The sequence below is a fragment of the Takifugu rubripes genome, chromosome 13, assembly GCF_901000725.2.
Source record: "Takifugu rubripes chromosome 13, fTakRub1.2, whole genome shotgun sequence".
Classification (NCBI taxonomy): Eukaryota; Metazoa; Chordata; class Actinopteri; order Tetraodontiformes; family Tetraodontidae; genus Takifugu; species Takifugu rubripes.
Window position 1 is genome coordinate 8,096,646 of NC_042297.1, and position 27,852 is coordinate 8,124,497.

A 27,852-nucleotide genomic window follows, 5' to 3' on the forward strand; every position below is an offset into this window, starting at 1 on the left:
TGTTTGAACAACTTCCTGATGAGTTTTTACCGCATATTGCCACAAATAAATCCAGATTAATTTCACCTTTATCCAGAGACTGAATTTATTTTTGGCAACAGCCGGTTCGGTGCTGCCAGTAAGGTTAGGGTTCGACTAATTCCTTCATCCGGTTGAAAACCTAGTATTCTATGACACCTCTTTTGCGCTTCAAAGGAAGATCAGGGGGTTGCGTGAATTTGCTAAGGAAGACAATTAAAAACGGGAAATAAGTCATTTTCAGAGTAATAACCCAGGAAATTGCCCGGGAAAACTGATGCGCGTGGTACTTTTTATTCTCTTTTGAATTTTTCTATTTTCAACGCTCCCTGTGTGAATATTAGGATCAAGGCCCGATTGCTCTTTTGTACCGTCACTGCACAAATCTTGTCACAATTGCTATTTTGCAATAATAGCTTGAGCGTGAAATGAAATGTTTTATTCTGAAAGGAGATACAGGAAGCGGAATGTGTTGCGTTCGTGCACTGTCAGAGGCTCGTGTGTGGTTCCACAGCCGTTCGGTCCTGAGCGCAGTAGTCTGTCTGTCTCAGCGGACGCTTGTGTGTCTGGATATCGCAGCGGCGCCCTTTGTGTCTTTGGAACATATTTTTCTGATGGTTTTAAACTCCACCTCCATGAATAAAAATGGGTAAACTGCACTCAAAACATGGTAAGATTCCTTAAGCATGAGACAAATCACAGAAACGGCTCTTGTGCCGCTGCAATAACGCTACTTTCGAGTAATAGTACTGATTGTCTTCTCACTTTCTTCCTCTCAAGCGGCTATTTGTAAACCGAGGGAGAGCCCAGAAGGTAAGCATTACCTTTATATCACTATTTTACTTAATTTGAAATAGAAGTCTTACATCCTGATTAGTTTGTGAGGAGTAGGGCAGTTTTCAGGGAGCTGAGAATTGCTGCGCACGGTCCGATTCTTTGAAGATGGACCACTGGTGGAAAACATGAGCGCAGCGCGAGGAAATTCACTTTGAAGTTTGCTAATAACGCGCTTCTTTGTTCCAGGCGACAGTTTTGTCGTCAATGCCTGTTTGACGAGGAAGGGGATCGACGACTGGCTGGTGAAGCAGAAATACTACTGCTCGCGCCTGGAGCCGCGCGACTGTCACCACAGGAATAACTGCGCTGTGGCCGCGCGGGTGAGTGCGACGCCGCTGCGCACGCGGGTCACGTAATTGTTTGCCAAGTTGCCTCGCGCGTGAGGGCAGTATGTAATATCTGACATATAACATGTTCACAGACTGCTCATCACTATCTGCCACTTTACTCCTGGTTACTATCCTAGCGTTGTTGTTGTTGTTGTTGAGGGTCTTTCACAGTTGAAGATTTGCCAACTTTAGGTTTTTCCCCAGTTCTGCTCGCCTGTTTATTTGGTGCAGCCTTGAATTAAATCCACTAGCCTGTTTAACTACTGCTGGAGGCCACAAATGTTCATTCTTGGCACAAATGAGTGTTTTCTTAAGGTAGTAGCCATAGATCAGGTTGAAAGCATTTTGTCGTGGCAGCTTGGTGATTGTAAAATAAAGCAGCCCAAAAAAGACGCGAGAGGTCATGCTAGTTTTGTGTTGCGTATCGCTATAAACACTTTGTTGTTGCTTTCAATCGAGGAAATCCTTTGGAATTGCTTCAGAGGAACCCTAAGCTTCTTTATGTAGCAATGCTTTCCCCCAAGACAACATGTTTGCAGAAATAGAGACCATTAAGACAAAAGACTTATTGGTTATAACACCCACGATCCAGACCCATTAAAGGAAAACACATCTTTTAGTGCCAAGTGAAATACTCAGATGTGATGACATGATGTGCCGTTGCTGTTTGGAAAATATTGGGTCTTGTCATTGTTGCTGTGAACATAAAGTAAATTTACAGGTTTTTTCCTCTCCATTTCCTTTCTGATTTACAACTAAATATATTATGTAAATTAAATATATTTGCACTGCTGGCTATGCATGTAAACCATACCTGCCTTTGCATTCTTGAAGCCAAGACAGCTGTTGGCATCAGGATTAACGTGCATTTAGAAGGGAATAAGATAATTGTTGTAGTTGAGGAAGACTTTGACAATTAAAATTTATACACATAATCTCCAGCCTAGCATGGGTCTAAAGTCCAGCTTTGCTTTGACTTGTATTAAGATGTCATGTAGGTGTTTCTTTATCAGCAGGACAACAGTCGTATTGCTGCTTCAGGAGAATAAAGTTAGGGTGCTCACAGGTCTGTTCACGCAAGTCTGTGGGTAAAACACACAATTCATTTTAAATGAAAATGGAAATACAGTCAGCTGACTACATTGAATTATCCTGCTACGCTTTATTTCTTTATTGCCACATAAAATCATCCATCACAATTTCTACTGGTACCGTCAGGTTGAATAGTCAAGCGTACAGTAAAAACGACTTGCCTTGTTTTATCTGTGTCACTTTTCTACTTATTTATATTGCTGATTTAGTTATTTTTTTACTGGCAGAATTGTTTCTGGCAGATATAATAACTGAAAAGTCAACTGTTTGGTTGCATTTAAACTAAATCTTTGTTTTTAGTGTATTTGTATGATCTTGTGTATTTCCATTGGTGTGAGGCTAAAGAATAATTCATTAAATAGAAGGTACAAAGATGTCTTTAGATTATTATTCATGTTAAAAGGAGGGCTCAAGCCAGCAGGTTTAAAATAAGAACAGATCTTCTCAGAATAAGAATGAAAGTCTAAAGGTGTATGTATTGTATAGAATACCTGGAGAGACGGTTATTGATGGCTGCTGTTCTATGAGTCTCCCTCCCAGCACGTGCCTGAAGGTTAATGCCGTTTCCATGTGGTCAGGATGGATTCTGCTGTCAGTCCTGTCCTTGGTGCACACTGAGTGAGTGCTGAGGGCAGGTGTATGTGTGCAGACCTCTGATATTGTTGAAAAGATGTCGGCACATACCCCAAAAATGGGACATTTGGGCTCCCAGGAGCACCAGGTTGCTGGCAGACATAGATAAAGAGGAACGTTTGCAGAATTCCAGGCTGAAGTTGCTGTTGTTTCTTGCTTTAATAGAGTAATTTGCTGTTGGCTGTAAGAAAATGTAGAATAAATAAATGAATGAATAGCTATGAATTCTTAAACCAGCTCCTCTGTTGTTAAAACCTCCTCCTAACTGCCATCTGTTTCCGGACTTGAGCCTTTGGGCCTGTGAAGGTTGGTGCTGATGAAATGTGGCGGCTTTAAACGCACCGTGCAGCAACGTGTTGGTGACGTGGAGGGCTCCACCTTCACATGACTTACTAATATGGCCCAATTCCACTTTATTGTTGCCCACACTTAACTGATATTTTGGAATACCATCACAACACTGGGGGAAAAGAGAAGGTTTTTGGACTTTCCGCCATCTACACTTGGAATCCTTTTTTGGTTCAGCAAGAAATGATGTATTTCAAAAGTTAAAGTTTCAAAATAAAAGTAAGTAAACCAAGGCAGGGTGGAGATCAGGGGGGCCACTCAGGGCAGAGGGGCACAACGCAGCTTGAGGATGAGAGACACATTTCTCAAAATAAATGAGTCTGATTTTTGTCTGAAAATGTGTAAGATAGAGTTAGTGATGATTGCTAATTAAAATCAAACCTTACTGACAGTTGTTTTTGTTTGCGAACAGATATTTGATTATCTGTGGACATTTAAAAAGCCATAAGCCATCAGCCAAAGCCTTTATTCAAGAGTTGCACTCTTTCACAAACATTTATACATTTAAAAAACAATTATCTGTCTTTATTAACTAGAGATCGATCAGCAATGAAAGTAAGTCTCAATATAAATTTGTGTAGATCACAAGTTTTGATCAGATTTTTTGATATAGATGTACAAGTTGTTTAAAAGTATCTGACTCCCACAGAAAAAGCATGGCAGATCAATTCAACTGTAAGTAATTGTCATTAACAGTTGTATTTAAATTTCATTAAAAAAACCACAATACTTGTATCATTGTGTTTTAGCAGATTATACATATTTTCTATTTCTGAGTTCCTATTAACTTGCCTGTAGATGGAGACAAAAAAAAGCGCTTTGTACTGTGACGCCTGAGTGTAACTCAAAAGTGAATCATGCTGAAACTTCTGCCTGAACCTCGCAGTTGGTTGTGGCCCTTTGATATTGTTGGAAAAAGGTTTTTTGGAAGTAGGCCTAAAGCTTTTAAAGACGTTCCCTCAGCCTCCAAACCTGATAAAAGACATGGCAGGTTTTTTTTTTCACCCCGTTGCATTTTGCTTTTCTGTTTCACTCGTCATCGCTCTCACAAAGCGAGGGACCTCGTCTCTGAGCTGAAAACACCTTTCAGATGCAGACTCTTCGTCCTCTTTCTCTGTCATTCCTCTGTGCATTTCTCTCCCCCACCGGCTGGCCTTGTGTCTGCCGTGTGACGTATGCCCCTCTCCCACCGGGCTCTACCCCCTCTGCGCTCCCAAGGGACTGAGGGCTTGTTGTTGCTCTTTGAAGAGGCTGGGAGAAAAGTTTGGAGCCACACTCCAAAGAGAAGAAAAGCTCCAGCCCTTGGGGAGGAGGGGTACCACCTGGTCAATGAGGCACTCTGTGATTTTTTTTTTCTTCTTCTGAATTTTCTCATGAGAAGAAGTGTTGGAAGTTGACATTAATGTATCTTGGCAGTTGGGTGGATGTGCAGGTGGCTTAAATGTGACATCACGTGTCACATAGATTACAAAAAGCTAAAGGGCTTCCTCCTGTGTGACAAAGCCAAGTGGATAACGCTCATTTAGTGTGAATGGTGCTTTCCGGCGGCCCTTTTGCCTCATGGCAATAAGGCGGTGGGTTTGATTCCCAGCTGCAAAAAGGCCTTTCTGTGTCGAGTTACTACCAGCGTGCACATATCTCCGTATGCATGTGTGCGTGGGTTTGCAAGATGTCTGGAGTCAGCTATACAGATGCTCCAGAGATCAAAGGCTTCTGGGGAATGTGCTCTAAATCTTACAGGATTAGCAGCAGAGATTTTTGCTTTGTCTTCCCAAATTTAGGTTCAGATTAGAGCAGATAGGCGTTGATCAAAGTGTTTATCCCCACCCATTGTCACATTCGCACTCTGCGATATTTATTTCAAAATTCGGAGAAGTTGCAGGGTTTTTCAGAAAGTCTGCCATTTGGCTTCCTTTTGTGAAACTGTATAACTGGACTCTGGCAGATTGAAACAGATAAGCATGTCTTGTAAACAGTTTTAAAGTAACGTCTGCACCAGCAGTCAGTCTAAATCTGGAGCGTGTTTAACTGACATAATCATCTTTGCTGTAATGCCTACATATCTGCAACCTTTTGATGTGAGCGTATGCCACAGACATGCTAATGCCTTTTCAAAAGCTTCAGGAAAGTGTTCCTTCCCACTCTTGACTTAAAATATCAAGTGAGAAGGAAGAGAAACACCTTCTAACTTGTCAAAGTACCAAAGAAGTGTTATATGTCCAAATGATGCTGCTTTATAATGAGTAATGCCAAATATATACGTGCGTTTATTTAATCGCTGTCCTCTTCATATAGCTCAAATTTGCACTGGTATGTGAAGAATTCTGTGCCATAATTTTGTGAGGCTCCAAAATAACAGTAGCTCAAGAAAAAAAGGGAATAATATACATGGCTCAGGCTCTTTTGATGTGCTTTATTCATTTAAGAAGCCAAGTTTCTGCCAGAGTGCATTTTCTAGCTCTGATGCCAGGCTGAAAGAGCACAAATGTACAGTTGTATTTATTTGTGAGCTGGATGGTCAACAGACTGCTGCTTATTTAGCTACCATGATTTATCTTGTATTCTCTTGGGACAGAGCTTGCTAGTAGTACTAATCCACATTAAAAGTGCATCTAGCATTTGAATCAATGCTGTAAACGGTCAAAAATCACTTTAGGAGAGGGCGCTGGCAACGGTTTTGTCCCCCGAAACAGTGATGGTGATGGAGACAGGGAAAGACTTGGTCCTAGCCTAGCTATCTGTTTACTGCTGTATGAGTGCCTACCTAAAAATATATGATCATGTCACCAGGAGTAGAATGTAAATGAAGTCAGGTGAACATAATATTGCAGCCACTGCAGTATATAGGGCACATATGTAGCTATTTGGTGCGTCCCAATCCCTAGAGTTTCAAAATCATGAATACATGGAGCCAGTCTCAAGGCAAATGGCCGCACTTTTATTTGTCCTTCTGTTATTATGTTATCAAGATTAAAACACTTCAGTGTGTGGCGGGAAAGAGCTTTGTTCTCAAGAACATGATGATGATGAAACTATTTATACGGTTTCACTATGGAGAATAAAATAATTGATGATATGTAGTGGTACGTGTGTGTGTGTGTGTGTGTGTGTGTGTCTGAAAGAACCTCTAGGTGACTGGAACTCCTGTGGTGGTGCTGAGCTTTCAGTGGAGCTCAGTGCCCATTTTAATCACCCACTTAAACACCCACTTCAGTGGAGCCTTTTAAGTGTTAAATAATTCTCTGCTGTTTATGACGTTTATAAGCAAAAGCAAAGAACACGTATCTATACACACACACACACACGCAACAGTTTCTTAAGCACAATTGCCTTTACTTTTTGTTGTTGTAGGGAAGTGGAGCCTCAGTCAGCAACACTCTTGTATTTATTCTTCTTGACTGAAAGCTTTTCTGACCAGGGCAAAAAAAGGCCACCTGAGCAAGAAGGAACTGAGGAAGTGGATTTAAGTAAACAAAGTTAGGAGAGCATTGTGCCTCCCACAGATGGAAGGTCCAGAGCTCTTCAGCTCTTCCTGTGGAGCCGGACCTGGAGGAGGTCTGGATTGTCTGTTATGGGATGTTTTTGGTTGCTGCAAAGCTAAATAGAGGAGCACTCCTGCTAAAAAGAAAACTGTCCTCCTCTGGTGTTTTTATGCTTCACAGGTTCCACAGTGTAAAGAAGAACTCACCCTATAGACTCTAAATGGCGCACACCATTCCTCTGTACCCCAAAGAACCATTTGCCCTGTCCATCAAACCCAGCACTCCCTAACCCACTTATGTGAATTGAAAACCTGTGCGAGGCTAAAGTGGGAGGAAGTTTCAATATGTGACTATTGTTTTACTACTTTTACTGATTGTTTTCTACAATCAGTAAATAAAACTCAGTTGCGCGTGATTCAGGGCAAATCTTGCCGCAGTCATTAGTGTCGGTTTGTGGTTGTTTGAGCAGTCACAACTTGGGGAGTATCATGGTTTGGTTGTCAACTGGAATGCAACTAGTTTCCAAGAAAGCGTAATTGCGGAACCAGAAACCTAACGGACTTTTTCAGAAGTGACCGCATAAGCTTGGGCTCTTTTATGACCTATTTGTCTCCACGAATTCTATTATAAAAGTAAGTATTTGAATTCAGCCAGTGCTGATAAGAAACCAAAAAAGCTGAGGTTTGATTCAATGATATCCGCTATAAGTTTGTCCTAACTAGGTGACATCATTTTGGAGTAATCCTGTTATTAGCTTTATTATATATCAGCCATTTCAGAATGACACTTGGTTCTGCTTCAGAAATCTACTGTTTGACTTTGTTTTTCAACAACCAATGTGGTGTTCTTAGGTATTATGTGTTTGGCCTCAAGCAGGAGCATTAAATTTAGTTTTATCCTAATTAACCTTGACACTTGCTAGTCTGATGGTCAGTGCGTATACATGCAGGGTTTAATCGTGCTATGTACTGTTTAATTTTGAAGTGGGCATGCATCACAACTGCATTTTAGGGGTTAGTTGGATAAGGAGAACTTCTATTTAATCATCAGAAATCACCCAAAAGATTGAGGGCTACTCTCCAATACCAAGCCAAGTATCTGAAGATGCTACTGTCGAAGGAAAGACTGACAATATCATTTAGAATAAAGAACTGCGATTGATTATGGATTTGCTTCAGTCGAGTCATTTTACTTGAAATAAAACTGCTTTATACTGATAGTCAAGATAAGGCAGGAACCAGAAACACATTCAAAATCTGTGGGAGAATGTAGCAACTGGTTGGACTAGTTTTCACCCAGTGAGTAGTTAGTGGTGAGCAGTAATCTTCTCTCATGTTTACTTGATGAGTTGAACCGCTACCTAATCATGGATTTAAGATCTAAAGTTTAAAGGGTCTAGATGTGAGAGGTGAATAGAGACGGTGACCTGAGAAGACAGGACCGTGTCTCCAAGTATGAGGGCTCGGGGTCAGCTGCAGGTTCATGTTTCTGATGATGCTTTAGTCATCTTGGTATGGAGATAAGTTTAATTTGTTACAACTTCTTCCTGCTTAGAAACCTTTTTTGTGTATAATTGTATTGATTAATATTGGTTGTACTGTACAGCAGAAGCTGGAAAATCAATAATTGATATTATTTACAACTGCTTTCAATACTTTTGGACGCTTCTAAAAATACTTAAACAATTTGTCCTCGCATGAACAGAATTCAAAGGTTTTGAGTGAGATCTTTGAGTTTTAGCTGATTATGCTGGGCTGTGGTCAGAGGTTAAAGTGGTTCTCACTTGCATGTTACCTTCAAGGTAGACTTTCTAACTAAACACTCCTCCGTGCAGCACTTCAGACTGGCGCCTGAAGCCGTCCAGACAACTGAAGCACAGTGTCCACTCAACAAAAGCTGTGACCTATCACCAAAAGGCTCCAGACACAGTTTAGGAAAGTTGAAAGCAAATGTTTGAATTTAGCTTTAATGATTGAGATATTCTATAAACCAACACCTCACCATGCAGGTCTTGTCAAATGTTATATGATAGTTAATTTTGTTAATAGAGGGTGTCCCTTTGCTGTCTGAATCACACCAGGTACTGGGAGTATATCATTTTAATTTACACTTGTCCATTTCTACCATTCTTTACCATTGTTGTGTCTTCTGAGGTCACCTTACAAAATGCGTTGCGTTGACTGATGCTGAACATAGCTGCAAGCCTCGGACAATTAGACTTCCAAATGTATTTATATATGTTGTCAGTTAGAACAATTATCGAGCAATTGTTTAGACTTAGTGACTGTTCATAGGAGGTGATGGTGAAAGCAAGAAAGGAAAAAAAATTAAACAATAACTACATGTTGTTATAAAGAGTGTAACTAAAGCCAGTTCAACAGAATGGGACTTAATGGGATGCATATGAGGTAGTATGTTATCATGGTTTTTTTTTCTGACAAATGAAAGCCCTCAGCAGCTGTTTGTGTGAGATGCTGAAGAGCTGCTCATACGTTAAGACTTGATGTTAACATATCACCCCCACCCCCCCTCCACTAGTATCAGCCTTTGATAAACTGTGTGATAAATGTTGATTTAGAGGGTTATATGATTTTCAATTGGTATAAAGGAGTAATGGGTTGGGTTTAAGGACTGGGGGCTGGCTGGGTTGTAAATGCTTATCTTTGCAGGTGTAAAAGTTTTGAAAATGGGTCATTAAAGTGTTGGCCAACTTCACACATGAAACACAAAAAGGGAGGGGGCGGGAGATTACTTCAGATCAGCATGTTTCTGAAGTATAGAGATGAGGGCTGTAAATCTCTGCTAATATTCTCTGAGCCTTTCAGGAGGCAGCCTTTGATGTGGGTGAGGTAATGTGACCAGCAGTGTTCGCAATGTAAATGTGACATGCAAAATGAGTAGTGGCTCTGTAATGTAACCCCACAAATGGGTGACATTCAGTCACAGCCATTGTCTTGGGGGGAAAATAAAACATGTTAAAACACCACACACATACGGCTAGCATTCTTCTATTCAGTGTCAGAAACTTGAGTCATGCAGACGCAAGGTGTAATTTTGCTTTTTGCGCATTATTAAATAGCATTTTTGTTGTGTTTGAGCCTGGAGAATGGCAGCATGACCACTGTCATGGATTAGAGGTAACCCGTTAAGCCCTCCAGCATTTGTCGCCTCCTCAAACCCCTCCTGCCTTGGTGTTGCTGATCGTGCACACTTTAATCATAGAGCAACTTCCTCCAACACACCTGCTGATAGATGTCAACTGACTGCATACCTATAATTTCCTTCCTGGGCTGCAGGAAGAAAAGTGAGTGTGCCATGAATGAGGGATGTGAGACATGGGGCTGCAGAAATTGAAGAGAAGGTGTCTAAATTTGATCCTCACTTATACAATCACCTTTTAACCTAGCAGAATTATGTGTAAGGCAAAATGAAAATACGGCTCAAAGAGGTGAAAGTTCATTTAGAGCCCATGTCTAGTTGTAAGAGTTGATGTAACCACTTGATATTTATACAGTTTTCTTCTCATTAATCCTCTCAAGGGTTAGGGTTAATAGCCTCTTGCTATTAGTTAATTTCGTAAAGATGTTTTTCAAACTTGGCATATTTGCACTGAAATGGGAGCCAACCAGATATCTCCTCTTTTGTTATCGTAGCATGGCTCGACATAAAAAGACTTTTCACTCTGGTTTCTTATCAAAGCCATAAAAAATGACTGCAAAGTACAGCAGATATGACTTCCTCTTGGCAGTGGATGCTGCTTTTTAGATCAGTTTTATGTTTTTGTTCAGTTTAGCACTGACATGATACAAGACATCTGTTCTTCTGGAGCAAATTCAAGAAACTACCTCACAACTTCATCTATTGAGAGCTCACGCACCCAAACATATTCATCCTGTTCCTTTTCCAAAGCTCTTTATTTGTGAAGTATTGTCTTTTATAAACTGGCCCTCCTTCCACAAGTGAGACCATCTTGCTTTGGCTGCTCCGGTTACGCTATATGATTATCTAAAGTCTTTATTCTGTGTGAGAACGGATTCCCTTTGAAGCCTCACTCATTGGAAGTGCACAACTTCCCTACTTCAAATCAACAATCGCTATCTTGGCTCTATCTCGAGGCATCGGGTTTAACTGAACTGTAAGCTGTTTAATGGTGCTAGGTGGGTGAGAAACACTTGGCTAAGCAGAGCCGGGAAAGTCTGGAATCAGGTTTGCAGACCTGTGCCTTTTTGGTTTTTAAATTTAATTTTCCTTTTCCTGCAGCAGCGCTACCACACCTACCGTTACTGCGGGTTACACAACGTTCCAGATTATGCAGCTTGGTCCTTTGAAACAGCCTCAGGTGTAGCTGACTTTACTTTATGGGTTAGGGGAGTGGGGAGGGGAATTTCTTCTCTCCCAATCTCCCGTGAGTAACGCTACTCCCATAAGCTTCTTTGCAGCTCTAAAACAGAAAATTACTCCTTTATTTATTTATTTTTTTGTATTTCAGTACATGCATTTGATGATGGATGTGGTGTGTGCTGTGGCTTTTTAAAAACTCACTGGGTTGTACAGCTGTTTGAACCATTAGCAGTTTGAAAAAGTAAGCCGATGGCAGCTCTACAAGACCCATTATTTATTTATTTATTTATGCGCTATATTTACAGGACAGGCACCAAAGGAATTCCATTGTACTGATCAATCTACCACTTTAGTCCTTAACCCACTATTAATGTGAAAAAAGGTACATTGGTGCCCGAGCTATCATTTGCTGGTTTGATTGAGTGTCGTTGACCATAGTCGTCTCAAGACATGTCCATCTTGGGCAGGGCCAAATTACATTCCCACATTTTGTAACCACCAATCCAACTGTCTTGCCCACTTGGTTATATGGTCTTTCATGTGTTTCACTAACTACCTGAAGTCAGCACCCCTAGCCCTACCAACTCAGACCTGATGATGTTTTCTTGAATTGGGGAGGGCAACAGGGACCCGGTTGCAGTCCTAATTAGGATTTTCCTGGATTTGATGGAGTGCCAGTAGTGCTGCCATTGCTGTAGAGGTCTGTCTCCACTGAGCCTTGGCGTAAGATCAGGGGGAGCTGTCATCAACCACAGAAACTGTGAGCCTCTGTGGGACGGCCATGGAAGTAGACAGCATAGAAGAAGTCTTGTGGGACTTACTTACAATCACATACAAATATATGGTCTTATTATTATTGTTACTGTAGTATCATTATTATTATTATTTTACTTGAACCCGCAGATTCATAGCAGCCAAAAAAAATGGCCTGGAGAGTAAATGTCTGCAGAGTCACAGTAAGGATGACGTTGAGAATGACTCTGGTTCTGTGCCAGTAGACACTTAGTTTTTCCTCTTGCTCTTCTTGGAGACACAGTGAGTAAATGCCCCTTTGAGCGGAATCCTCTCATCATAACTCCCTTGATTTTATCAGAAGAATAACTAAGCAATAATATCAAGAGAGATAACGTAAGAAAGTTTCTGGTTCCTGTTCTAGCCATGGCAACACAGCTAGCCAATTCTGGCCTGCCTAATTTGTAATGTGAAGTGTGCAAAATTGTAGGAAAGAAAATATTTATCATATAGATTCATTGATGACATTTCTTAAATCCTTCGAAAAGCCAAAATGAATTGAATTTAGATCAGCGAGGTGTTGTAATAAAGGCAGACACACCTTCTGTGTTCCATTTGAGCAATAAATCACTTTCTCTGATGGGCCTTGAACAGCTTTCAAACACACATGGGCCAGACAAGGCCCAAGAAGAAGGAGAAACTTTGGAACATCTGGCTGCCGTTCAGAACATTTTATGTGTGTCTCCACAGGACATTTAAAAAAGCAGCATGCATGTTTGTGGCCAAAACCGGTACTGCAATCATGATCAAAATTCTGGAGAGCATGGTATCCCTCCGCCTCCCTGACACTACCACTAAGCCTAACCCAGGGATCGGCAACCCGCGGCTCTGGAGCCGCATGCAGCTCTTTAGCGCCGCCCTAGTGGCTCCCTGGAACTTAAAAAAAAAATATATAAAAATGGAAAAAGATGGTGTGAATATATTTTTGGTTTTAATATAATTTCTGCAGGAGAAAAAACATGACGACCATTCTTAAAGTTTTCCAATGCTGTAAAAATGTGTATAATAAATATTTAATTTCAGCATCACTGTCAACGAAGATTTACGTTATAGCCTGCGACGCATGTTTCTTTCAGCTCAGCATGGTGCCAGACAGGAGGCTGTTGCAAACAAACCGGCGGGTGTTTCATGGGCAATAAACATTTAATCATGAATGCTCATTATGTATTTGTATCCTACTTATCATTTTGATAGTAGGCTAATGTAGCTAATATAGACACTTACAGCCTATGTTGCCTTCATTATAAGGCTTTTAATTTTTTGCGGCTCCAGGCAGATTTATTTTTTTGTTTTTTGGTCCAATATGGCTCTTTCAACAATTTTGGGTTGCCGCCCCTGGCCTAACCCTAACTTTTGAAAGGGTTAAGGTTAATAATATTACTACATTAATGTGCCATCTGGGTGTCAAACAGAAATAACTAATACAGACTTGGTTGGTGGCCCTTCATATGTGGACACATGCACCATTTGTGCTCTTTTAAGACACTGAGTAATCATTGGGTGCACCTCTGATGATGAGGGGGGTGCTGCCACCACCCCACCATGTTTCAAATTATAATGCCTTATTGGTACTTTGTTGACAACCTCTCTTTTAAAATCTCTTTAAAAAAAAATCTCCTCATGCAGTTTATGCACATACATTTTTCCCTTCAGATTCCAACATGCTGACTCTCTCATAACCCTGTATTTTGTTGTTTTTCTTCCAGTAGACTAGATGCATAAAAGGCAAATATGACACAAAACACAGTATGTGGTCCCATCCCTGGTCACTGGACTCTAACATTGTTTGTTCAAATTCAGATTTACCTCTGGGCTGACCGTGTCCATATATGACCTCTAGGACACAGAGAGGAAGCCAGCAAGTGTCAGAAAGCAGAAAGGCCCAAAATCAGATTTAGTAGCAGCGATAAAACGCACAAAAGTGTGTTTTCTTCCAGAAAAAAAGTGTGTGAGGAATGGAGCTTTAGGGTGTAAATTATGAAGGGAGAATTTCAGAGCAGAAATCCTATCAATTTTTAGAAAAGATTTCGATCTTTGTTTTCCAGCATCAACAAAGAATCGTGTCTCTGAATTCTTGTGACAGATTGTCTGATGGGAGCAATGGAAACTCAGAAACAAACATGTTATTTTTGGCAAAGGGCAATTGTGAATCAGTCAAAATTTAAATGACTATGACATGATAAAATCAGTGATTGATCAGTTACTTTGGAATAAATTGATTATTTGGATCAATAGTGCACCACTGCAGTTTAAAAAGAAATATCATTTAAATTCAATGATGAATTACTATTTTATGAATCACATGTTTGCCTAATGCATTTGAACCTTAATTTGGTTTCATATTGATAAAATATCAGTGGAATCGTCATTTCTGTTATTTCATTTGAGAATAAAGAATTAATAATTAACTGTATCTAACTATTTGTTGGCAGTACGTGCTTGAGAACTGTTGGAATGTAGATGCAAGTGTGGGTTTAAAGTAAAACAGAAAAGAAAATGTTGGCTATTTCATCCTCCTTAAACCCCAGACTAACCCTCGCAGAGCAGTAATACAGCTCCCATCCATCATCACAGACAACACCCAATTAGTACATTCCTGTTCCTGCTTTTTCTCATGTTCTTGGTCAAACCCTGGATAATTTTGGATCATTCATCAAAAAACATTACTGAAGATGCCACATTTGTGTATATATGTGCAAGTGCATGTTTTTGTGTGGAGGAATGATTATTGTGCAGGGATTTTATTTTTCTCTGAGGTTACATGGAAACAGGGGCCAATGTTGATGTTCCCACAGTCTAACAACCTGTTCAGAGCAACAAAGAGGGACTGCTCATATGGGAAAAGGCCAAAACATAACAACTCTCCATCTGTCATGACCAGACTTGATTGTACGGAATGAAGAAATACTCAAAAATGTGTGTGTATGGGCATTTAAAAAAATACAGCTCATCTTTTACTTTTAGAGTGTGACAGCACTGATGAAAGCCAGATTTGGACCAGGTCCCTGCTCTGGGTTGTCAGTGACAGCCAGTCTGTCATTTGGTCGTGTGGTTTGGTGCACTCGCTCCTAGAGGCCACCCACAGTGTTGCTGCCAGACCCACATTAGTCTGAGGAGGGTATGATCACACCATCTGACCCCCTGACTCTCGGGATTATACGCAAATCCTTCCTCCTCTGCTCAAGCACATGGAACTCAAACACTCTGGCTTTTAGTAAACTCTGCGAAATCACTTATCATCCCATCAAAAAGCATCGTTAATGCTGGATTAATAATTACTTTTACAGGAGAGCATTTATTACTGTGGTTCACTGGGTGACGGCGACATTCATTGTGCTGCCTTCGTGCTTTGGGACTGTGAAAGTCATCAACAGAACCTCTGTGGCTAACGTGCCCTGTTAACCTGTTCACAAAAACGGCCCACGACTGAACCTATTCCAACTAGACAGTGTAGTGCTGACATCCTGACATGTCCATGAAACAGTTGGCGCACTTTAAAATGCATCGGTCACTGTCACTGAGGATGCGGTACACATCTGAGTAGATTTGTGTTCTCTGACATGAGATAAATAGGATTCAAGGAGGGTCAATCTAATGTTCCATCACCATATTTCATCTTTGACATCATCACATATAACTCAAAGACATATTGCACAGCCAAGGAAAATGGGGGTTTGCCAAACTGTGGCATTTCTGTCATGTGACTTAAATGTCCAAACCAGATGTTTCTGAGTAACTTCAGTCTGTGTGGTATAAACTAACCAACAGAGCTGGGAAAAATGAGTTGAAAGGCTCAAAACAAGGAAGTTGCTGCAATGAGAGCTCAGTACTGAAATAACCCTGTTACCAGCCTGTCTCTCAGAATTCTCTGCAGGGCCGATGCCAGTAATTCAGATGCCTTTTTCATATATTTAATTTAGACTGTCTGTCTTACTGTAATTCCCAGTTCGTTTCAGTGTTGCAATTACTGACCTCATCGGATCTCCACTATTGTTTAAGCGCAAGTTATATTTATATATACTACAGTAGTCACACAAATGCTGTAATTTTATTTTTGGCTAGCTGTTAAATGCACTAAATGATGCTTTGTGTTAAATAATTTAAGACACTGGTTTATGTGTATTCTTTCTTTCAACAGGAGTCCATGGATGAGGCCTGTGCAGAGGGGATTGCTGACGAACACTATAGATTGGAAGGTAGGCTCTGCCTTTAACCCTGTCCACACGGAACTATTGGGTTTATTCTAGATTTAATCCATGTTGAGGGTTTAAAATCCAAGTTAAAATCCATGATGAGGGTTTTCTTTAGCCTCACACCGCCACAGCTGCTTCTTCTCTCCTCTACTCATCTTCCTCTCTATGACACTGTGCAACTATCTTTGAATACTTCCCCAATTATCATGCTATCTCAGCTCACAGAGGTTGGAGGAAAAAGGCTTTTTTGATGGCTACATAGAGAATAGGATTAATTATTATTATATTTTAATGGGCTTTTGCACTGTGGAGCAAACAGATGTGGTGGATTTAAAATGCTTATTAACATGTTTGGATATAGATTTATAAAGATATGCTGCAAATATTCACCTGGTAGTGGAACAATATGAAAATAGTAGCCTATCAATGTGTGTTGGGAGTGCCAAAGCAGGCTCAGCTTGTAGGGCGTCCATTTCAGGCATTCTCATTGTGTCTCTCTGGACATCGCATAACCAAACCCCTGGCTCAACATCTCTCATAAAGAGCTGATTTATGTGGTCGGTGGAGAGGGCTATTAGAGGGGGAGGGCAGTGATAACAGATTACTCTTCCTCCTCCCAGCATTTCATTAGCTCCCAGATAAGCATCTCACCACCATACTGAACCTGCTAAGAAACTGATTTGCCCTTACACACAGTGTTCTCTTTGAGCACATCAGATGATCAAACAGCGGGACCCCAAATGCTACTCTTCTCTGAAAAGTTGGTAAAAGCTCACTGGGATGATCCTTTTCATTTCTGGCAATTTACCCCAATCAGGCATGAGACAGGTCTGCTTTGATCCACTTTGGATCAGGAGGAAAGAAACTGGGCTGTTGTGTCTGCTCCGTTGGCGAGCAAACAAACACTGTTTTAGATTTGACTTGGCTTAATTAATTAGTGATTCTGTTTTTACAGACGGTCTGATCTTCTTCCAAAAGATTTGGGGAATGGGACTTCAAAGCCTGGTAGCAGGAGAGATGGCGGGAGGGGAAGGGGGTGTGGCCTGCCCACATTTCTTCGGTTTGCAGGATTGTGATTGGATAAGGAGGCAGTCTGCACAAAGCTTATTTATGAGCATGGGGAAAGTAGTGTGATCATTAATTTAATATTGATTTATTCTACATCTAAAGTGACATCCATCTGTGCATTCCAATCACGGTTGTGACCTTCGTTTTACTGTATTTGAATCATTAATAATAATAATCTCTCTGCACCATCGTTCTTTACACTAAAGCTAATACGCTGTGAATAGCATAAAATGATGAGAGGCAGCCTATCGTGGACCTAGTAGAGTCCTTTTACTGTTCACTTCATGTGCTCTCCTTTTTTCACCATTTATGCCATCATGTTTTGATTGTCGCTCTCATTGGGTTTGCTGTTTGACAGGCCTTCTCATTGTGAACCTGGTTGTATATATGTATTGTAGCTACAGCTTCAAAGTGATGATAAATTATTGTTTGTGAAAATATGCTGTAGTAATCATGCTGTAGAAAGGATGCTGTATGCTCTTCTGACACCGGGGTGCTGCCTTTAAGTAGCAACTAATGAATATATTGATATTATCACATTACGACTTCAGAATAAAAGCTATTAAATAAAAACAGTGTCTTAATTGCAGCTTCCAAACTTGGAAGAAGGAACTTCCAAGTAACAATAACGGTGAAGACATGTCCTCAGGTTATGGCTGCACCCAACATTTCCATCTTTAGGCTTCCTCTTTTATCTTTGCGTGTGTTTGTCTGTGTGTTGCTGCAGTGGCTTTACCCCCAGAGAAGACAGACAGCTGCTGTGTGGAGGAAAAGACGAAGGAGAGGGACAGCCAATCTCCCGCAGGGCCAAAGAAACAGCTCCAGTTTGAAGTGAGTGTCGACACCGAACAGGACATTTATTACTTACCCTCTGGATGAAACTAGGCCACAGAGCACACACACACACACACCACACACACACAGACGTACACACACAGACATACACAGTTTGATAGTTTCGTGCTCTGCTGTTTCAGGAGTTGGAGTGTGCCGTGTCTGTGGAGGAAGATAACCGGCAGGAGTGGACATTTACCCTCTACGACTTTGACAACAACGGCAAAGTCACCAGAGAGGTAAACCTCATAGTGAGGTCAATGACGATGGTTAAAAATGAACTAACCTACTGTACAAAAGAGAACAAAGATCAGTCAAAAACATTGTTAGCGGCAATATGAAGAAATCTATTCGTAAACCTAAATTCAATTGAATACAGTCTGGCTGTATTGAACAGTAGATGGTAGGCTCATGGTAGCTCATTCTAAATGTGTAGGAGCCAAAGCCAGCAACATCTGTCTATTTCCTGCAGACTACCTTGTGGTTAACGTTTGCACGGTGCCGATCAGAACATCCAGAAAAGCCCCCTTCTTTTAAAAAACAACTTAAAGACAGTGCAAAGAGCCTGGTGGTGTCCTTTGTGTGGTTGAATGTGCTGATTCTTTGGCATTGCCTGTGGCTCCATGGCTCGTGAGACATCAGGCGGTGGCTTGGAGAAAGAAGCAAATTCTTTCTTTTCCAAATCCCCTTTTTATCCCTTCACACGAATATAAAAGACAAGAAAACTGGAAATTATACAGGAAGCTTTTGTTTTATTCCCTCTTTTTGTTACAATATTGTCTGCCTGAAACTAGTATGTGGGACCTGTCCCTGAAGACTTTGTGATAGCGCTTTTTGTTGTGACTCAGAGTATTATGGTGAGATAAAATCATGCTGGCAGAGTCATTCCGTGGTGTCATTGTCAGCAGTGCTGTCAGAAATTTTTCTGCCTTTCCTTTCAAATATGAAGACATGGCACAGAGTTCATTCTGGCAGGCATATCAGGGGACTTTATCTTTCATAGACTAATACATGCAGCTTGTCAATGTAAATGCGAAAACTAGTTATTTAAAATGAGTTATTTTCTTCTGTATGCAGAATGAGGAAATTGGTTATCAATTTATTAGTTTTGACTCTGTGATTTTCTGTGTCTTTTATTGCAGGTAAAGAAGTATTTTTGCATCCTGTTGTGTCACCGTGCTTTTTTAGCATTATTACAAAGTGCTGCTTCTTGTGAAGTTATAATATATTTAAGAGACATGGAGCAATTAACTGTCGACACACAGTTGTAATTTGACTCATGCATCGCCTGACATCCCAGCCAGCCTCTGTTGCTGCCAAGAGGATTTTCATGAATTTATAACCTGCTTTTACACCACGTCTGATGGCTTCGAAAACTAAATTAAAACAACTGACATCAGTCTGTTTCTGTTTTTGCTGTTGCCTGAGACTCATCTTTAAATTCCTCGCTAGCATGAGGTTTATGATAGTGAGTTTGAAGGCACAAAGCTTCAGAACAGCATAGTGATAAGAGTTTTTCCTGAATGTGCACTGAAAGTGTGTTTCTGCTTTTGTGCAGACAACGGTCCTTTGAAGCTCGGTGATGAAATTTCTCTCACATAAAAGCTATTTGTAAAGATTTTCCTCTTCCTCCCTTGTTCTGCAGGATATCACCAGTCTGCTCCACACCATTTACGAGGTGGTTGACGCCTCTGTCAACCATTCCCCCAGCAGCAGCAAGACTCTGCGGGTCAAGCTGTCTGTAGCCCCTGATTCCAGCCAGCGATGGAGGAGCTGCACGCAGGGTGCAGCAGGTAACACTTGCGTCAACACAGTGGGTGGCAGTGGAAAGAGAGAAGAGGGCATTTTGGGGTCCCCCCTTAAGTTGCCTACTGTCAGCACACCTAGGGATGTGTTTGTTGTCATGCAGAAAGGCGTCTGCTGCAGGCCTGTCAGAGCTTTGTTCCTCGCAGTCTCTTTATCGCTCCATCTCTCTCACTCAATAGGGTTCAATTTTAATGATGGGGGGAGTGACAGAGCTACGAGAGGAGCCCCCCTCCCTTAGTGCTTTCAAAAACTCTGAAAGAACCCTTAAGAGATGTGCTGAGGCCTTTTGATAACCACAGCCATTTTTCTTTTCTCCAAAGTTCCCTTTCCTCTTCCTTCCCCCCATCTCAGAACTGCTGGGAAAATATAGCTGTGCTCAACTTAACTTTTCTCACTGACGACTTGGTAAACATTCAGAGGAAAATAACTCAAAAAGTATATATTCCTGACTGTTTGTGTCCTATTGTTTCTGCTATAAATATCTATCAAGAGATTCAAACAAAGTCTGCTTTGAAAATTTCGCTGGTTGCCTTCATGCTAATTTGACACGGCATCAGATCTCGCGTCCTTAACAAACTTTCTGAAGTCTGCATGTTTTTTTTATTCCATTGCACTTCTTATAAGAGACCGGGAGTTGAAAATAGAATAAATGAAACATTGTTGTTTTTCCTTCCCTATAAATCTTCAAAGTAAAACCCCCAAAACAAAGGTTGCTTTCTTTTGAGGCTCGTGTGGCTGTTTTCTTGTGCATGTGTGCGTGCACGCACACGTGTGCATTCTTGTGTGTGTGCGCACAGTTGTGCTGTTTAATAATAGCCTTCTGTCTTTCACATGTTCATAGACATGTCCCACCCTAGAGAGAAAAATGACAAGTGCATAGAAGACCCCAAGAGTGTAGAGAAGAAGAATAGAGCCCTGCTACGGTAAGCCCACCTTTCCTGCACGTCAGTCTTTTTGGTTGATGCTGGTGGTTTTTACTGTGGAGCCACAATAAAAGCCTGCCAATTAATAAAATAAATAAATAAAGTCTGAAATTTAAAAAAACAAAACAATTTTTTTACACTCTTGTGCTCATCATCAGTCTTGTAAGACATGTAGACCAGGGCTGAAACAATACAGGGTCTCCAGGGTTCAATATCTACCTCTATGGTTTTCTTTTCTGTATAAGGAAAAGGATACTACTGTTTTACCCCAAAACATATTATTTACTATACTAATTGGCACACAAAAACTTAAACTGTACTCCTTCATTTAGTATTGTAATATAAAAATGCCTGCGGACAGCTATTGGCTGTCTAAAAGTCTGCAACTGCTGGAAAGTTGCACATCTTTGGTGATAAACATCCCGACGGTAGCAGTAATTTTTCTGTGCCTATCTGAATCTGCAGCACGCGGTGTTTTTATTCACGGAGTTTATACGTGCATAGAAATGCGTACAGTCATTTCTTGTGAACAATTATTGGCCCCTTCATCGTCATAAGAAGCTGAAATGATCCCCCACTGTAAACGACTGTGGTGCATCTTCACCCTCTCACCACCCTGCAAGCCATGCTAAATTCTTGAGAAGTATCAAGTTACTCCATGCGAGAGTGTTGTCATCACAGCGCGTGTGAGTAGTGCTGCCTTCATGAGCGCCTTAGAGGCAAAGCAAAGCGAAGGGGAAAACATATTTTTACAGTAGAATTACAAGAAATATTTTTGGAGCCGTAGTTGTCTCCAGTCGCATTCACACGCCTTTACAGCTGTCTTGTCTCTAATTATGTTTACGGACATTGACGTCAGAGAAAGGCAGAGTTCAAAACACACCCAGCTGAGGTTGAAACTCAGTCATAATCTCACTTCTTTTACAATCACCTCTCCTGCCTGATCAGGTTTTTCTTTCTACAAACACCACATCCTGAACCTTTACTGTACCTAATGAGAGGTGTATTTGTGTCCACAGGCGCCACCACAGTGACCACCACACCCAGCCAGGCTGCCAGCGCCACTGTGTGGATGAGAACCTAGAACGCAGGAACCACTACTTGGACCTGGCGGGCATCGAAAACTACACATCCCGCTTTGGAGCCGGTGAGTGGAGCAGGGTGTGAAGAAGGGCAGAAGGAAAGGGGAAAATGCAGAATGTGGCCCTTTGAAGCCGTCTTCAGGCTCCCCATTACGTCTTGTAGCCGTTCAGTTGAACTACCGGCCCACTGTGTCCTGTCGCCAGCACAAGCATCTGGGCTCAGACAAGCACAGTACATCAAGTGTTGAGTGCTGAAGCCCCTGAAGAAGTGTAATATTATGTGTAATATTACGTGTAATATTATGTGTAATATTACGTGTAATGGGAGCAGCCTTGATCTGAGGGTCAGTGATGACATGTCATTATTTGTATGTTGGTTCTGTTAGGAATGTGCGAACAGAATAGCACTCTGTCACACCGTGTCATCTTTATTTACTTGAAAAAGAACCTGAACCAAAAAACACACTTCTAGAAGGTTAATGAAATATTTACTTGATCTTAGTTGACATGTTCTGCAAAAATGTTTTTTTCATGCATCAATTGTGAGAATTTCAACGCTGCATTCTCTGCACCTTGGAATGTTGTCAGAAATGTCACTCATGTCCCAAGTATGACAGAAACATATAAAAGAAGATCAATAATGTGAAAGTGACTTAAGCACCTAATAGTGGTAGGCACCGACATACAAATGAATTACAAAACTTATGGACTCTAGTTCATCCTTATAGGTGACTTATTAGCAAAGCTATTTGAATTGACCTTTTTTAATACCAAATAATTTAACCTCATCTTGTGATTAGCTCGACACTCAAGCCCTTTATGTTGTTACGAAGCTCATTTCTGGGTATCAGCAGGAAATGGAAGCAGGATTTTGTGATGATAGTTGACATGTATTAATGTCTCTATTACAGTCCCTGCCACCGAGCCAACAAAAGCTGAACCACTGACCCGGTCATCCAACCAGACCCGTTCTCGCTCCCATGAACCAGAAAATAGCCACTCCCATTCCCACCACCGCCGCCTGCAGCCTGTTGTGGACCCTGTCCCCGTCGACAGCCTCCAACTCACATCTCGTATACGTGGCCAGGACTCAGGAAAACATGCTGTGCGTTCTCCCAAGGCTCACACACATACTCCTCCAGCACAGCTCAGCAACAGGGTTATGAGAAGCCGAGGCGTCCCTCCTCCACCGGCGTTACCCTCCCAAACACCACCGCACCAATCGGCAGCCCCATACCGCAAGCACAAGCAGCGTTCCAAGGAGAGCCAGGCCTACCGGGCCTTAAACTCTTCAGCAAGGCCGGTTGTGGAGAAAGAGCATGTGAGGGACCTGCCCAGCCTTCTGTTGTATGAAGGGGGGCTGGCACAAGTGGTGCAACGGCATGAGCATCACCACCACCATGAACACCATCACCACTATCACCACTTTTATCAGTCTTGAAATTTTACTCCTGCGGGTCACCTAGTCGGCCTGGACAGCAGGCATCTTTACATTACATTGTGCATTGGACATATGGATGAGAGAAGAGGATCATGGGAGGGGTGTCCCATTCCACATTAGTCAGTGTTTTAAAGAGGCTACCGAAGCAAAGAAAAGCATCTGTACACCGACAGTGATTTAGAGCTACACTATGGTCCAGATGGAGGATACGACACAGTACAGGCTTAAAATTTCATATGGAAATGGTCGATCTCTTCCTCTCCTGGAAGCTTGTGATCCACCGCATGGTGACACCAGCAACACCAGCGTTGTGACAGGAGTTTTAAAGTTAATAGGTTTCCATCAAATTGGAGGCGAGTGCCAAGATAGAATGTGATGTACAGATGAAAATATATGAAGGAAGGAGGTTGGAGGGCGGGGCATATTATGAATGGGTGAGTGGGTGGGTGTGTGTGTGTGTGTTTGTGGATGGGTGTGTGAGGTCACAGAGAGACAGAGGAACTGTTAATGTGGCGATATAGCCAGCGTGTGTGTCACAACACTGTCCGTTGAAACTCACTTGAAGTGTTCTCACGGGTGCTCGATAAGTTAAAGCCAGAGAGGTTCCCGAATACGAAAGTCAAGATCATGATCCAGGAACACAAACCTATCAGCAACAATCGCATGTGAAATGCTGAAGTTTTATGAAGTTTAGGAAAAGTAAGAGACCCAAAATCAGCTGCTACCTCTAATTGTATTCTAATTGTTGTTGTTTTAATGATTTGGGCAATATTGACAGGTCATTTTGAATTACATGAAGACTTTTTTTTAAGAGAACAGTTGTTTGAACATCTGCAGTACTGAAGCGTCTGAGAGCTCCTTTTATTAACTAACATTTGCTGTACATAAGGTATATATTGTTATCAATTTTATAAGCTTTATTGATAATGTGATACTGTATCTTTGTATTCAGTCTCTGAAGGTTTTATGTACCGGTACCATTTTGACTAAAAATGTACAATTGTCTTAATCACTCTGATTTTGTGATAAGTGCCAAATCACTACAAGCCCAACTCTCCTCAGTAACTGACAGTAAGTGCTCGATTGTTTTAACCACTCATGCCAGAACAACGTCAATTGTTTTGTGCTTAGACGCTTCCACAGAGGTAGATTTGGTTCCAGCCTGTAGCTAGCTCTGCAGCAACGCTCACACTGTTTAAAGTAAAAGCCTTTTCCATTCGAAGCTGAGCGTCCTCAGTCACATGATGCATCGGAATGCTGGAGTATCAGACAGCCTCATTCTGATATCAGTTCTTTCGCATATTCTTACAAATGGAGATCTGGTTGTATTCATGGTGGATGTAGTCATTCATCATCCTTGGCTGATCGTTCATAAGCAGCTGCTTGGTCGTCCATCTTTAGACTGTTCCCTGGTTCCACTTCCTGTCCCCCAGCTGTCGGCAGGTCTATCACCATGCTGCCATGTGTTTTCAGAGCACCGCCAACAAAGCCCCCCCGTGGGGCTTTGAGCACCCTCAGCTGCCCCCAGTCCTCCAGTGGGACCATAACTCACTGCTGTTGATCAACTGCCAGCATCAGCTACCGCCATGATCCTCTAAAGACATTAACAATTAGAGACGCGTCCCCAAGCAGACGCGTGAGGGTTCAATATCAATATCAATATCAATCTTTATTTATATGGCACTTTTCATACGCTAGGTAGCACAAAGTGCCTCACAAAGGATAAAAACAGCAAAGAGAACAACAGAATTAAGAAAAGGACAGACACACACACATGCATACAACACACTTACACACACACCCACACACATAAACAAGCTGAGGCAAGCTGAGACATGGCTGGGCACCGAGACCTGAGGCGAAGGAGAAGTCACCTGCTTGCTTTGAGACAGGAGGCATCTAGCTGTGCTACCAAGCAACGTTATATATGTCAGACCTGCGCTGAGTCTTGTGTGTCCTCTCAGCTGTCAGCCCGGTTGTCTCACTGGAGCAGCGCTGGGCTCATTCCATTGAAGGGGACACCACCATATTTCCTCAACCCACTTTTACTGGACAACAGACCAGCGTGACGCTCCGGAATGTCGAAATGGTTCCGTTATGTGAATGGACCGTCTGGATGGTCCAATTGGACACGGCGCACCTCAGACCCACAGTTAGGGAGGACTTTTTTAAAGCTGCCTTTTTAAATTCCCTCCTTCTGAGTCAAACCTGAACTCAGACTCAAAAGCTGTTGAAAACGCTTTAGTCCGTTTGTACTTCAAAGCATCATGTGGCTTATGAGCACTGCTGGGAGTTGGAAAAGGTTTTTTTTTTTTTTTTTTTTTTTTTTAGGTAGACTGACACCACCAGATTCATTTAAAAAAAAAATCCTAAAATTAAAATATTTATGCCTTTGGTTAATATATCTGTGTCAATCTTGCAGACAGCAAGTTGTTTACTCCATTTTTTAAATGATACTTTTTAGAAAACAAAAAACGTTGAGTGGCTTCTTCACATTAACTGAGATTTATGGCAGCACTACTTTGCTTTGTTCAACAGCCTGAATAATCAGATGTATATAATGGACTGCAGAGTATAAACCAGCGTCATGTAGAAAGAATATATGGTTTATTTACAATGAAATGTCTGTCAAGCTCGCAGCTCAGCTTCCTCCTGTCCGCTCATATCGGCCACGTGGGGAGGAATTAACGATGAACACACGCAGTTTTCTCCTCACACACTTCACACATTTGCTGTAAAACAAAGATGTTTAGCATTAGCTGTTTATTTCTGCTCTTCACTAATGTTTCTCCCATGACCTTATTTAGTTTATCTAGATTGTATTTGATTAATTGCTTTATTTATTTGACAGCAGATCTGTGCCGATGGAAGTACCCTATTAAAGTATGAACCTGTTCTTACGCAAGTGTATTTTTTGTAATTTCATTGTGTCTTGTGATTCTCAGTGAATAAATACTTCACATCTGGAGGCTAAGATGATATTTAACATTATCTAGTTTGGCCATCATTACTTTCTTCTTGTTTTCCCTCTCGCTGAATTAATCATATTATCTATGAAGAGCTTTAACTTCTTGAAAGAAATCACTTATTTGAGGCTGCTCCTCTTTTGCTTTGCTCCTTTATTCCCACTTTTTCCGTCTCCACTTTGAATCAAAGCAGTTATTCTGGGTTCTTCCTGCTCTTGTGGATGCAGCATCCCAAGAACGTTTTGACAGAATATCTCTTTCTTCAAACGTCCACTCTGACTCAGGGATGGAGAACATGTCAAAAACATATGTAAACCATCAAAAACGTAAGATTTCTTCCTGGGTTTACAGTCCCACATGACCCTTCACTGTCTGAAAATACCTTGTGGTGGCAGAGAACCAGCAGGTGGTGATTCTGGTTTTATTTCTAATAAAAAGTGATGTCAGGATTGATGTGAACAGTTTGTGGTGTGACAGAGCTGCTGCTGGACCACAGCTGCTCACCACGCAACAGTCTAAATACACACACACACTTTCATCTTCAGCTTAGCAGCTTATCTGTGGTCAGAGCTGCCACAGTGAGGCTGCCTTTCGGCTACATGATATGCCTGATTCTCATGAACACGGCTATTTGTGTATGCACGCCAAGTGTAACCTGCACAACTTCTCATCATTACAAATGGTTTGTGTCCTAACGCAGGCCGCCGGCTTTACTCCTACTGCTTTACATGCCTCCCTTCTTACCAGCAGGAGAGCTTTGAGTTACCTACAATAGTCAACACACTACATCATACAGCACTTATGACTGCAGATACGAAAACTTTCCACTCTAAATTTTCCCCTTGGTTGAACTTGGAAATGATCACAAATTGGAGAGTTAACTGACTTCGTCAACATAGTTTGAGGAATTTCAGAGGCCTTTTAGGGTCAACACCTGCTTTAATTTTTGTGTTTATGTCCCAGTTTACAGGAAGAGGACAACGAGCTCAGCGCTTTACAACAGCTCCCTGTAAAGGAACTGGAGAAAAATATTCAGCAAACAATGATTTGAGCAAAAAAAATTAACATATGAACATTAATGCTTGAATAAACCTAATAGCTGTAAATATTAATTGTTGTTGTTTATTTCTTACTTTAGAGCCATTAAGACCTGATTGGTCTGCATGTTATCATCCTTCATATTGCTTGTATTTCTATTTAATTTTACTAATTCGCTTGACTTGCTTTGACCCCCGGCAAACATCTCACAACAGACTTTTATTTCGTGAGGATGGTTTTGGGTGAAGCTACTTTTCCGACTAGTATTTTCTGTTCCAAACCCCCCAAAATATAATTTTGATATTGAACTTCTATAAAAGCAATGAGAGTCACTCTAAGTGTTTTTAGAAATCATAAGCTTTGAAATGGAGATACAACGACACAAAGAATAATTAGTTCTAAACTGAGTTTGAAGTCATGCACATTCTTTAGAATTTGATCCAACCCAAATTCAATGTGGTATTGCTGTTTTCTTGTGTGAAATGCAAATTGTGCACTACAGACCAAGGACAGGCTTTTTTCCTCTGCACTGATCTTTGCTCAAACTTTCTTTCCTTGCATCTCGGTTGCATGTCTCAGATGCTGGACGGCCAAAGGGCCTTTTTGTACACTGTCCTCCGGGATCCTCT

At 41.4% G+C, this 27,852-nt stretch overlaps 1 protein-coding gene across 1 annotated transcript; it reads left to right on the forward strand.

Moving 5' to 3' along the window:
* Nucleotides 1-523: 523 nt before the first annotated feature.
* nkd1 (NKD inhibitor of WNT signaling pathway 1) lies at nt 524-26,198 on the forward strand. The gene is made up of 10 exons (XM_003969527.3): nt 524-688; nt 799-831; nt 1,042-1,175; nt 16,011-16,068; nt 17,861-17,964; nt 18,111-18,206; nt 19,613-19,760; nt 20,615-20,696; nt 21,716-21,843; nt 22,690-26,198. The coding sequence occupies exons 1-10, from the start codon at nt 664-666 to the stop codon at nt 23,217-23,219; spliced, it is 1,338 nt and encodes a 445-aa protein (XP_003969576.1). The 5' UTR covers nt 524-663; the 3' UTR covers nt 23,220-26,198.
* The last annotated feature ends 1,654 nt before the right edge of the window (nt 26,199-27,852 follow it).

Bases quoted from the DNA above. Each gene is read 5' to 3' on its own strand.
- nkd1 (XM_003969527.3), top strand. From the start codon at position 664: ATGGGTAAACTGCACTCAAAACATG. The intron at 689-798 runs GTAAGATTCCTT...CTTCCTCTCAAG, and splicing joins TAAACTGCACTCAAAACATG to CGGCTATTTGTAAACCGAGG. The intron at 19,761-20,614 runs GTAACACTTGCG...ACATGTTCATAG, and splicing joins CTGCACGCAGGGTGCAGCAG to ACATGTCCCACCCTAGAGAG.